General features: G+C 39.3%; 1 protein-coding gene across 1 annotated transcript in view; it reads left to right on the top strand.

Moving 5' to 3' along the window:
* The first annotated feature begins 253 nt into the window (after nucleotides 1-253).
* The window catches only part of LOC102314345, a 36,085-nt gene continuing 23,377 nt past the window's right edge, over nucleotides 254-12,961 (top strand). The window contains exons 1-7 of the mRNA XM_042214343.1: nucleotides 254-312; nucleotides 1,692-1,736; nucleotides 1,890-1,925; nucleotides 2,011-2,322; nucleotides 7,908-8,198; nucleotides 8,329-8,622; nucleotides 9,371-9,688. Coding sequence (XP_042070277.1) covers nucleotides 1,694-1,736; nucleotides 1,890-1,925; nucleotides 2,011-2,322; nucleotides 7,908-8,198; nucleotides 8,329-8,622; nucleotides 9,371-9,688 — 1,294 coding nt within the window. The 5' untranslated portion in view covers nucleotides 254-312; nucleotides 1,692-1,693. The remainder of the gene's footprint in view (nucleotides 313-1,691; nucleotides 1,737-1,889; nucleotides 1,926-2,010; nucleotides 2,323-7,907; nucleotides 8,199-8,328; nucleotides 8,623-9,370; nucleotides 9,689-12,961) is intronic.

Here is a 12,961-nt window from a genome sequence, read left to right as displayed (position 1 = left end):
ATTCACTAAACAGGGATGTTTTAACCAATATTTAATTAAATTTATTGCATTTGATCTTTTAAAGCATTTTCCTTAATTATGACTGCTGATAGAGGTTATTATTTGAGATATTATTTATAGTTAGAGGTGGTGGTATGGACAGTGATTCAGGAAAAATGGCAATTGCTCTATGTGTAGTTAGGAGTGTGATTCCCACTGCGCTGTCAGCAGCAGGGTCCGGGGGAGGAGCTGAAGTGGTGACGATTAGCAGGCTGCTTTTCCCAGGCAGACGTGGCAGTCTCTACCGCAAAAAAATAAACGCAGATAAGCAAGGTGAGAAACTAGGTGATCTACTGCTGTACAGGACTTTTAACAGATTCAGTTACACTGCATGTTGTTTATGTATGAATGAGTAATAGTGAGCTTTGCACGCCTTTAACACCGGTTAACACAATGAAACTTCACGGGAGCAGCAACAGCTGGAACAGCTGCAGAGGGAGAGTGGGAGGGAAAGGAGGGGCCGCCACCGAAGACAGAGGACGGTGATAACCCGAAACGAAGGTTCGCAGAACGTCCTCCACACTGTGGTCTTTATCAAAAGCAAAAGTTTCCTTTCTCTACTTGAGCACTTTTCTGACACTTTGCTACTTTTTATTCCTCCAATTTCACACAAAGATCTCGACTTTCTACTCCTTACATTTTCCAAACCGGTTCATTATTGTCATTATTAATTATTTCACTCCTTTCTTGACTACAGGATTTTTTTTTCTTCTTGTTATACATTTAACAGGAACATCATGTGATTAATAAATTAATTTAAAGGATGTGGGGGCAAGTCCATGTAGAACATTATATGTCAGACAGGCGTACATATTGTCATCACCTCGAGCACAGTAGATTGTTCAAATTGATGGCATGGGTATATCTCCTAAAAATCTTGGATGAGTTTATTCTGTGTGACCCTGTGTTTTTGTTGGTGTATCACACACACTGCTGCGAAAAGCAATTTTCCTCCTTCATGATTTCTCTTCTTTTGCTTTTTTTGTGCATATTTGTGACACTTTAATGCTTCAGATCATCGATTTTAGGCCCATATTTTAAAGATTTTATAGTTTAAAGTGTGGCTTCCAATTTAGTCCTCAGAAACATTCATGAAATGAGTTAAGATTTAAAACTGTCGAAACAGAGACAATTCTCTGGTTGCATTTCTTTCCACTGCCACTATAAAAGGATTGACTTCGGTTCTCATTCAGATCATCTTCCCAAATGTTAAACTGTGAGTCCTTGCTAATACTTTTTAGGCTAATGTAGGAGTGCTTAAAATTATGAGCGCTTAACCTCAAGAATGTATCATCTGTGTCAATATTACTTTTTAATCACCAGATGGAGACAGTGTGTGTGTTTCTGTGGATGATGGTAGGGTTGGTGCAAATTTGCTTATAATGAATCAATATGTATCCGAGAGTCACTAGATTACTCGAGCAGTTTTATTTTTATTTTAAAAAACTGATTTTTTAATGATGTGGTGAGCTCCTTTAGAGCTGCTCGTGTCAAAGCCCCGTGGATGAATTTTTAAAAAAAATTCAAAACGAAAGAGGAAGTGTTTTGGGAGGATAAACCAAATGTGAAGTGTTTTTTGTACACTGTAGTTTTTTGTTGACTTTACTGTCTTCTGGTTCCCATAAATGACACGATCAGCCTCTTTTTTTCAGTCATGGGGTGCAGACAGCAGAGAGTGCTTCAGTTTTTGACCTTCGGTAAGACATACTTTTGTAATGCTTTTGTAGAGAGACAGTTTGGGTCTTTGAGGTTTACCTTTCAGTGCAAATATTGATCACTTTAGATAAATGACTACAGATGTATTTACTTACTTTACATAATCAGCAATGTCATTTTGTTCCTTCCAAAAGTTTCTTGCCTCTTGGCCTTCACTTCATCTGCTGCAGGTCAGTCTGTTCTTGTGTGTGAAATTTTTTAATTCTTTTCAAATTTAGGAAAGTATTAAATATAGTTTATATTATGTGCTGATAGGACAGATCAGACTAGCTGGGTCTGGATCCACTCAGTGCTCTGGAAGAGTTGAAATCTATCACAGTGGCTCCTGGGGAACGGTCTGTGATGATCGCTGGGACTTAAATGATGCTAAGGTGGTCTGTAGACAGCTGGGCTGTGGGGCAGCATTGGAGGTCACTTCATCTGCTCGCTTTGGTCAAGGAAGTGGACAAATCTGGCTTGATGATGTGGCCTGTTCAGGAAGTGAGAGTTCTCTAACTGAGTGTGGACACAATGGATTTGGGAAACACAACTGTAACCATGGTGAGGATGCTGGTGTCGTCTGTTCAGGTGAGAAGTGTTATAATTATGTTCAATAAATGTAACTGTGTATTTTAACAGCTAGTCACGAAACTGATTATCATCCTTTGCAACTTGATTTGTACTCAAAGAGTCAATGTGATTATTGCCATGACTAAGAAACCAAAAAATAATAAGTGAAGGTGCTCTGTCTTTTCTTGGTAATAATTTGTCTGTGTTCTGTCGCTAGCACCTCAGATTAGGTTCGCTGGGTCTACTTCATGTTCAGGAAGAGTAGAATTGTACTACAACAGTTCGTGGGGAACGGTCTGTGATGATTACTGGAACTTAAGTGATGCTAAGGTGGTCTGTAGACAGCTGGGCTGTGGGGCAGCATTGGAGGCCACTTCATCTGCTCGCTTCGGTCAAGGAAGTGGACAAATCTGGCTTGATAATGTGGCCTGTTCAGGAAGTGAGAGTTCTCTAACTGAGTGTGGACACAATGGATTTGGGAAACACAACTGTAACCATGGTGAGGATGCTGGTGTCGTCTGTTCAGGTGAGAAGTGTTTGTTATACTCTTATCAAAACATAGATAAAAATGTGCTAAATTAATAAATAATACATTTTGAACTCTTTATTTATGAAGCACACTCATTAAGCGTTCTGAGTGGTGGAAGAAAGTAGATCATCAATCATTGTTTAAAATAACCAGCTGTTCCTCTTTTGGCAGCAATAACTTCAACTTCATGCCAGCCCCTTTCTAAGTTCTGATCTCTGTGTCAGATATTTGTGTTTTCATGAGTGTGTGATAAGACAAGTAAAAAAAAAAAATCGGTGCTTGTGTCAAAATGGCTGAAGATATCTTTATCAATGTCAGTTTCCTTTCTTTGATATTATTTTATTTATTTATTTTTTAGAAAGAGGGGCAATACATATTAATGAACATTTTAACAAATGTAAATATGCCAGATTATAGCCTTGGGCTAATTTCCATCTGCAGACCCTCTGGCAGGTTGGTGTTAAACACAAGTTAGTAAAAACATACAGAGACACTATTTACAGGTCATGTGACAAGGACAAAAACAGTGATCACATTATACTAGAACAAACAATGACAAGAAGAGTGGACACAGAGGACAGTATAGATAACAATAACGGAAAAACATCAATTATATTGCACAAACCCCAGTATTGTACATGCCCTGACCATCGTGATATTGCGTTCACCCATTGCACTAACAGTTGTTTCCCTTTTTGTAATACACTAACTCTTTTTCCCGTCCAATATAAAACATGATTATTAAACATGATTACATGTTTGTGTGTCCCTCAGCCGCCCTTTTAAGTGACTCTTAAAGATGGGTAGACTTGTACTTTCCCTCACTGACAGTGGAAGACTATTCCAGAAGCTCACTCCCTGATATGACAGAGCATTCTGTGAAAAGGTGGTCCGCCTGAGTGCCAGTTCACAATCACCTCTAACAGTGGCTCAAGTCAGTCGAGACCCGGCAACACTGCTAGACTTTTGTTTAATAAAATCACTCATTGGTGGAGGCGCCAGACCATGTATAACTTTGTATATTAGACAGGCAGATTTAAATAATTTGAAATTAGTAAAATTTAAAAACTTGTATTTTTCTAAAATTTGACAATGGTGATATGAAAAAGGTTTTTTATCTAATATTTTCAATGCTCTTTTGTAGCATACTTCAATTGGCCCAATAGCAGCAGAGCTCGTATAAGACCAACTTGTAATACAATATTCAATATGAGCCAGTATCATAGAATGCAGGAATGTAATCGCTGCTGTGTCTGTTAATGATGTGCGGATATGTCTAAAGTTCTGTATATTAATATTTACAGTTTTCACTACTTTTTTAATGTGTTTTTTAAAGGATAATTTAGAGTCTAGTAGCACTCCCAAATACTTACAGCATCCATGCCCAAATATGGTACCACATGATCTTATCAATACTTGATATTTATAGTTGCAGTATGGTGCTGTTTTTTCTCAGTAATCTTCATGCAGCAACTTCCCTCTTGGTTTCCTGCTATGGACCGCATGCCTGTTCAGTTATTTGTATTTAAAAAACACATTAACAGCGGTGCTTATCAACAGAACTAATTCGCTTGAATTAGCTCTAACTTCAACAAAGAGGTTAAAGTGATTTTTGGAGGTGGAAAACCTAAGAGAAGATCAGAATCAGAATCAGATCAGAATCGTGTTTATTGGCCAAGTATATGTTGTTATGGCCCGTCTAGGCGCGGCCAGACCACAACATAAAGGGTGATCCATCCCCGTCCAACCCAAAGCAGCACGTCACACACTTAATACTTTGTGACAGTGATTTATTTACAATAAGTGCAGTTAAACAAAGGAAGGGAGCATATCATAACTTCAGGGTGAACCCAAGGCCAAAACAACAAACAAAAAGTAACCTATCTCAGGGATAAACACAACTTACCTACTCAAAAGAACTAAACCAAACGACAATCACTTTCCTCCCTGCCTAACAAAAACAGGAGAAAACTGATCAACCAAAAAGGCGGTCCACCCCTACATGCTCTTACATTAACATAATATTTGACACAGTGAACGGTCTGCCGGTTGGGTTGGGCCGAGGATGAATGAATTGGCAGTCCCTGGCGGTCTCTTCTTATCCGCTGCCTCCCAGTCCTCAGCCAATCGGTGTGAGCCATCCACCCTGGATGCACCAATCCCGGAGGAGCACCTGGACACTCAGATTCACACACAATTACGGTCACAGTCGTAACAATGTGCAGACACATACAGGGAATTTGGTTCCGGTAGATGGTGGCTCTCAAGCACAGCAATGTAAATCTCACACACACAAGTGTCTATATATACACATTACACATACATTCACAAAGCTATGTAAACCAACTATAAATAACGAATCTAAACTTATATACATAAAATACAGAAATGAATGAGGTGGAATGAATACTACAAAATGTACATAAGGTGCAGTTGCAGTCTGGCAGTGGGAGCAGTGTGACAGGTCAACTGTTAAGAAGGGAGATGGCGAGGGGAAAGAAACTGTTCCTGTTTCGGGTGGTCCTGGTCTGCAGGCTTCTGTACCGTCTGCCAGAGGGCAGCAGATCAAAAAGTCTGTGTGCAGGGTGTGAGGGGTCTGTGATGATTTTCCCTGCCCGTTTCCTGGTTCTTGAGAGGTACAGATCCTGGATGGAGGGCAGGGGGGCGCCGATGATCCTTTCTGCTGCCCGTACAGTCCGCTGCAGTCTGCTCCTGTCCTGTTTAGTTTAGGACTCCCCCGTCTACGTCTTCTCCAGGAGCCACAGAGAGCTGCTGCGCCTCCAACTAAAATCTCCAAAAAACTTTCCGGGTTTGTGAAAAATGGATAAGAACTATAGTGAGATGACTGCCTGATGTTAAGCAGTTGATCTCTGGAGAAAGTGATGTGGTCTGAGTGACCAAAAGCGCAGAAAATAAACAAAAACAAGAAAAGTGCGAGAGAGCGCAGTACCGAGGCTGCCATCCGCGGCGCCATCTTGGAATGCTATTCCAAGATGCACCATAAGGAAAGAAATCACTGAGAAACAAGAGCACGTGGAGACCACAACTCCTCCGAAGGGCAAGAACTATACAAAAACCTGTTTTAGTGTTTTAAGATGTTCCTATGAGAACATGCTAATAACATCCTGTTTGTATTACAATATGATGACATTAGCCTGTTTCTATTAGAAGATCAAGGACATCAGCAATATATACTGATTATTAGTGCTGATGTCAGCATGACAACATCATGTTATTCAATTTGTTTTGGATTATGATATTTTTATAGCACAAAGACATTTTTAATACAAAAATGATGATAAATGTGTTTTCTTGCCATTAAGTTATTAGACCTCGGGTGTCAAACAAGTGAAATAATAATTTCATTTGTCAGGTATTAATGGCCCGTGGGAGGCGAATCTTCAGCCCTGCTAAGAATTCATGCAAGCAACTTTATTAAATGAGCACACCATTTGGCCACATGCAAAGAGACTAGAAAACTTGACGTCATTTATAGTTCTTAACTTGTTTCATCTGCTGCTCACCACAAACAAGCATAAATTTTGGACTTTTAACTATATTTTCATAGGTTTTACAGCTTTTCCTACTGATAAAAATCTTCCTTATGGCCACAAAGTAATTAAGCAATAAACAATTAATCCATTGAACCCCAAAGCCCCCAGTATCAAATGTGAAAGGGAGAACATCTGGTTTAACAGGATGTACAGCCAGATCTGTTAAATATATAAACGTGTAGCATCCACAGAAACATCAGAATCTCAGCTAAAAGTTTTCAAAACCATTTCAACAACCAGCAAACAGCAAATGATTAACGAGCAGGTAAACAGATTTTGCTTTGTGAAAATAGGAAAAGTTCTTCTAAAGACTCTTCAAAGAGTCATGCTGACAGATTTTCTTTCTTTGTCACAACTTTTTAAAACTGTTTAATATGTAACTTCTTTACACAGTGACAGAAAGCAGAGTTTGGTCCGGCCCACTTAATAGCAAAGTGGTCTGTACGTGTCCCGCGAAGTAAAATGAGTTTGACACCCTGCATTGAACACTTAGGAATCTATGGTGTCTTAAGTCTGTACAGTGTTTAGCTGACACTGGGTGAAAACAAACACTTCATGTTTTTCATGTGTTTCTTGTTGCCTGGCTGCACACACAGAAAGTCATGATGCCAGACATATTCAGGAACTAACAAGGTTCTGAAATCAAATGTTACTCAAACCAGCCATTCCAACCCTACAGTACTTACCTAAATGTAAGTTAAATTATGTAAGACTTATATATCCGCAGGATTTATCATCTCATTCCCGTGATCAACACTTCATAGGCTGAAAACAAAAACAAAAAGAAAAAAAAAAAAAAAAAAAAAAAAAAAAAAGGAACCCAGACAGATAAGCATGATCAGTCAAGCTCATTCACACAGAAATGAAGGGGGTGGGTGGGAGCAAGATATTTTTTTAAGGCATGCCGTAAATGCCTTATAGGTAAGTTACATGGGTGGAATCTCTTTTGTTTTCTTAATAAAAAAATTGTCTTTGATTTTGCTGGTCTCCCTGGTGACCATGAAATCCTGCTGCTACTCTTCCAGTACTGTTTCAGTCCATGCAAACTAACATCTCTAAGAAATCTATAGTAGTAATTAGAGATGGACCGATCCGATATTACGTATCGGCATCGGTCCGATACAATGAGAAATGGTTTAGAGAGGAACTTGGTGTTTGCTATCTTGCCAAAATGCACTTAGGCATGCAGATTGGAGACTCGAGCAGCCAAGAATCAAACTACCAACATTCCAGTTAGGAGATGGCCTACTCTACCTCTTGAGCTACAGCTACCCCAGGTATTTATTAGAAAAGGTAGTTAGCAATGACAAAGGAAGGGAGAGTGGGGCATGTTCTGTACAGAACGATTACTGCTAACAGACATGAAATTAAGTTAGATGAAGGATGGGGGGATGGGGAAGAGCTGGGGTGGTAGTGAGTTGGTAGTGGGTTGTAAAATTAAAAAGTTACAAAGATTTGCTATTTAAATGCATAAACTTATATTTATCTAAACTAACATTATGCTAAACTGTGTTTTTCAGTGAGCCTTCCAAAGCCCAGGATCTCTCTGAATAGAGATAAGGTTGCCTGGGGTGAAGATGTCATCATTACTTGTTCGATCTTATCCGAGTTCTCTGGTGGAACTTTCATCCTCAAGAAGACCTCAGGCACTTTCAGCCAGACTGCATCCTCAAGTTCCACATCTGCTACCTTCAGTATCCACAAAGTGGACTTAGATCATAACGGCTCGTACCAGTGTCAGCATAAGAAAACCATTTCAGAGCAAAACTTTTCGTCCCCCCTCAGTGATGCTGTCAGACTCTCTGTTAATGGTAAGAAAACAAAACAATTTCCTGAGCTCGACAGCTCCAAGAATCAAAAGCTAAAAGTGTCATTAAACCAGCAAAATATCAATCAGTATTATGCTGTTTTTTTGTTTGTTCATTTGTTTTGTTTTTTCAGTGAGTTTCCCAAAACCCCATATCACCATAAATCCTGTTGGTGAAGTCACCTGGGGTCGGAACATTGCAATCACTTGTTCAATCTCCACTCAGGTTTTGGGTGGATTGTTCATTCTGAAGAAAACATCAGATTCATTTATAAGGACCCAAACTTCTAGTACAAACTCTGCAACATTCAATATCCTTAAAGTGAACTTTGATAACGAGGGATCGTACCAGTGTCAGTATCAGAAAATGGGCTCAGGTCTTGAATTTAACTCCCCACCAAGTGACTCTGGTAGGCTCTCTGTGACAGGTAATAAAGCAAATACATGTAAGAAGCATTTTTTCAAACAAAATGAGAAATTATCATTTTTAATACAGATAAGTTGTTTCAGTCATAGCTTAAACTTGTTTTAATAGCTATTTACAAAAAAAAGCACAAACAAAAGCAAAAAAAAAGCATTCTGAACAGAATCCCACTTTCATTGTGGATTTTTCAGTATCCAGAGAAAATGATCTCAAAGCCAACAGTACTGAGGAGTAAACACACACACTACTTGAAACAAACTATTACATACCATGGAGGATTGAGCAGCTAAAGAGCTAAATGCTACGTTGAGGGCTAAAAGATTCAGTAAAAAGACTAGATGTTACAATCCCTGATAATGCATTGCTCTAAATGGAGAAAATCTTAAGGGATGGCTGTTATGAGGAAAGGCAGCCCAGAAACTTTACCAACAGCATTCTTCGTTGTGTGCCTCAGCTTTCGGTCTTTTACCCAAGCTAATCTGCCATTTTTCTTGGCAGATAAGCATGGACTTTCATTTATCATGTAGCAAGAACCTTCTAATGTTGCTCAATAACTGCTGAATGTGTGAAAAATAAAATAACACCAAATACTAATAAGTTAGTAAGTGATGAAATGTGTTGAGTTTGATTCAGCTTCCCTTAAGTGCCCCACAAAAATCCTTCCTTCTGCTTTTGATTCTAGAGTTTAAACAAGTCCAGAATTAAAAGGTAGAGAGAATAATATGTTTTAATCCCAGTTTGCTTTCACACAGTGAGACTACAGAGGCCCAGCATCTCCTTGATGTCTCCTAATGCAGGACTTGTCTGGGGTCCTGAAGGTGCACAAATCACCAGGGGTTACAGCTTCATCCTCACCTGTTCCATTAACTCCACATTTTCCAGTGGACATTTTATTCTGAGCTTCTCTGGCTCCAACCTCACAGAGCCAGCAGTCAACAACTCAGCCTCCTTTAGTTTCCCTGTAGCTGAGTATGAAAATCAGGGCAACTACAGCTGTGTGTACGAGGTCACAGTGTCCACACGGACATTCAGATCTGCTGCAACAGCACCGATCAGTGTCATCATTAAATGTAAGTACAGTGTTGAATTTATGTTTTATTAACAAAACCATATCATAACTACCTAATTTTTCTCAGTATTAATGTCTCTGTGTTTTCCCTTTGTATGTTTGCAATTAAGACTAGAAAGAGAAGAAGCAGTAGAAATAGGGGCAAAGGCTGAAATAAAAATAGAACTTAACAGAAACAGGAACTTAAGCCTTGATGTTGCCAAAAAAAGAAGAAAAAAAAACTGCTGCCAAACAGCAGTTATGTTCATATATATATATATATATATATACACTTCTGGTAAAAAAAAAAAGTTTATGTCTCATTGCACTCTGAAATGAAAACATAGTGCACATAAGCAACTGAAGTGTACCAAAATGTATTCTAAAGTTTTGACTCATCAAAGTAGACTTTTGGCAGATATAACAGTTTTTCTACAATAGAAATCAAATATTCTTCAGAAAGTCCTTCCCAATCTGTTGCAGAAGGTCCCATAAATGTCGCACTTGTAGGTTGCTTTGCTTTCACTCTTCTGTCCAGCTCGATGGGGTATAAGTCTGTGTCTGAACAAGCCATCCTCTTGTTCTTTTTCCTGAGGTAGTTCTGGCATAGTTTGGACTTGTGTTTTGGGTCATTATCTTGCTGTAGGATGAACCCCTGACCAACTAGGCACAAACCAGAGAGTATTGCATGGCACTGCAGAATGCTGTGGCACCATCCCTGGATCCAGTAAAACAGCCCCAGACCATCACTCTTCCTCCTCCATGTTTGACAGATGATGCCACACACTGTGGAACCATCCTTTCGCCTACTTGATGGCAAACAAAGATCCTACATGATGAACTGAAAATTTAAAATTTTGATTCATTAGTCCACAATACCTTCTTCCAGTCTTCAGTAGTCCAATGGCGGTGTTTCATGTCCCAGGCAAGCCTCTTTGTCTTAATCTGACGTCTTAGCAATGGCTTTCTTGCTGCAACTCGTCCTGTCAAACCTTCAGCTTAAAGTATTCTCTTTACCGCTTAAACTGAGACTTGCTTTCTATACCACTATTAACTCATTCACTGCCATTGACGGAAAAAGGACAGTGGGGAGTTACCTGATTTGAAAATGGCTGGCAGTGAATGAGTTAAGCTGTGCTTGAAGCTGTTGTCCTGTGAGCCGCCTATCATACAAGCTGTTAACTCTCAGAAACTTGTTCTCTGATTCAGTGGTGGCTTTGGGTCTGTCAGACCTCTTTTTGTCTGAGTTATCAGTTCACCATTTACCTTTGTACCATTTCAAGCTATTCATTGGACTTGAATGACATGAATTGCAATAAATAACTAGAAACATTTGGGTGTTCTAAAACTTTTGACCGGTAGTTTATAATAATGATAAATGGACTGTTTCTTATATACCACTTTTCTGCTTTTCTGCTCTGAGCACTCAAAGCACTTTATACAACTTGCCTCACCCAGACTGAAGCAGCCAGTGATCAAACCATCAACCTTCTGATTAGTAGATTACCTCAATTTTTTCAACAAAAGTCGTATACATTTCAAAGATTTGCGTATGTTCAGCTTTCTTTTTCTGTTTTTTTAAAAAAAAATTTTTTACAGGTTTTGTAACAAAACCATCTAAGCATTTTTCCCCATATATAAAGCTCTTCTCAACCACTCTTCCTAAGCGAAAAGCTTAGCTCACATAGATATGTTGTGGAAAATGGGAGCAATGTCAAAATGGCTCTGTTTGCCAGAATGAGGAACTCCTTTGCAGCAGTCAACCAAAAACTATCCAAAGATAGATCAGCAAAGCTTAGCTTCACACCACAGTCTTGTGTCAATTCAGTTAGTTCCTCCTGTTCCTGCAAAGTCTTATCCTTTCTAAAAACTGCTGCTGAGCTATATGGGTCTCTTACCCAGTCAAGGCATTCAGTGGAAACAGAGGGGAAATAAATTAACAACTTCTTCTCGAGCGTTTTCAAATGTTTACCTACTATTTCACACAGTGTGGCAGTTTCAGTATCTCCTTGCCATTTCTGAGTGAGTGGGAACATGCCAAGGTTGGCATTTTTTTAGATAGAATAGAATAGAATAGAATAGAATAATCCTTTAATTGTCCCACATGGGGAAATTTGGTGGTAACAGCAGCCAAAAAGACACATATACAAACAAACAGTACACAGGACACGGAACAGAAACATACACAATCTTTCTTACATATTTACATTAAGGACAATGGTTACTATAAACAGAGTACTGTACAGTTATTAAATTAAATAAAAATAACTACAGGTAAGAGGCAAACCAGGTTGTAGTGCGAATCGGTTAATTAAAGATTTTGTTGCCAGAGGTGGACCTTTGAACAAAATACATTTATTATATCTGTGCTTGTGAGCAGGTTTTCATCTCGGCTTTGCATTTGTGTGTTAAGTTTATTAAAATGCTGAAGTATATCTGCCATGTAAGCCAGCCTTGCACACCCCTCATCACTTGTAAGCAGCTTTGCATCATTGTACCTCTCATCACTCAAAAACATGTTTAGCTCTTCCTGCAGCTCAAACACACAGGCCAGTACTTTGCTGCGTGCCAACCATCGGACCTCTGTGTGGAACAATAAAGCTTTATGCTCCACTCCCATTTCCTCGCACAGAGATGCAAGTATGTGGCTTTTCAGAGGTCTTGTGTTGATGAAGGTTACCATGCGCACGACATCATCCAATACAGGAGCTTGGTCTGCGGGTAAAGTCTTGGCAACGAGCGCCTTGCGGTGCAGAAAACGGTGCGTAATAATAACATCTGGGTTTATCGCTTTCACTCTGCTAACGAAACCTTTGGTGCGTCCGACCATGGCTGCTGCTCCATCAGTGCAGATACTCGTGCAGGTTTCCCACCCTCTTTGTTCAAGCTATTCGGATGTAACCCAAAAAATTTCCTGTCCCGTTTTTTTTCTGGCAGTGCCTTGCAAAATAGAAAGTTTTCTCTGATGGAGTCTCCTTCCACAAGACGCACATTGGCCAATAGTTGGGAATGTCAGCTAATGTCCGTAGACTCATTAAGATTGGAAAGAAAAGCATCTGGACTTCTTTAAGTTGCTTGAAGACGTTTCACCTCTCATTCGAGAAGCTTCTTCAGTTCTAAGGTCAAATGGTGGAGAGTCCCAGATTTAATTCCTCAGTGAGTGTCCCCCAAGGGGGTCATGAACCCCTGTTGATCCTCTACCTAATGGAATTAATTAAATAAATAAATAGTTATGACACATTTAATTAATTATTGACACATTTTAATTAATTATTGACACATTTAATTAATTATT

This window comes from Haplochromis burtoni, unplaced genomic scaffold (genome assembly GCF_018398535.1).
Source record: "Haplochromis burtoni strain Fernald_Lab_line unplaced genomic scaffold, NCSU_Asbu1 Contig_552, whole genome shotgun sequence".
NCBI classification, from domain to species: Eukaryota; Metazoa; Chordata; class Actinopteri; order Cichliformes; family Cichlidae; genus Haplochromis; species Haplochromis burtoni.
This window is presented reverse-complemented; position numbering and strand designations above follow the sequence as displayed.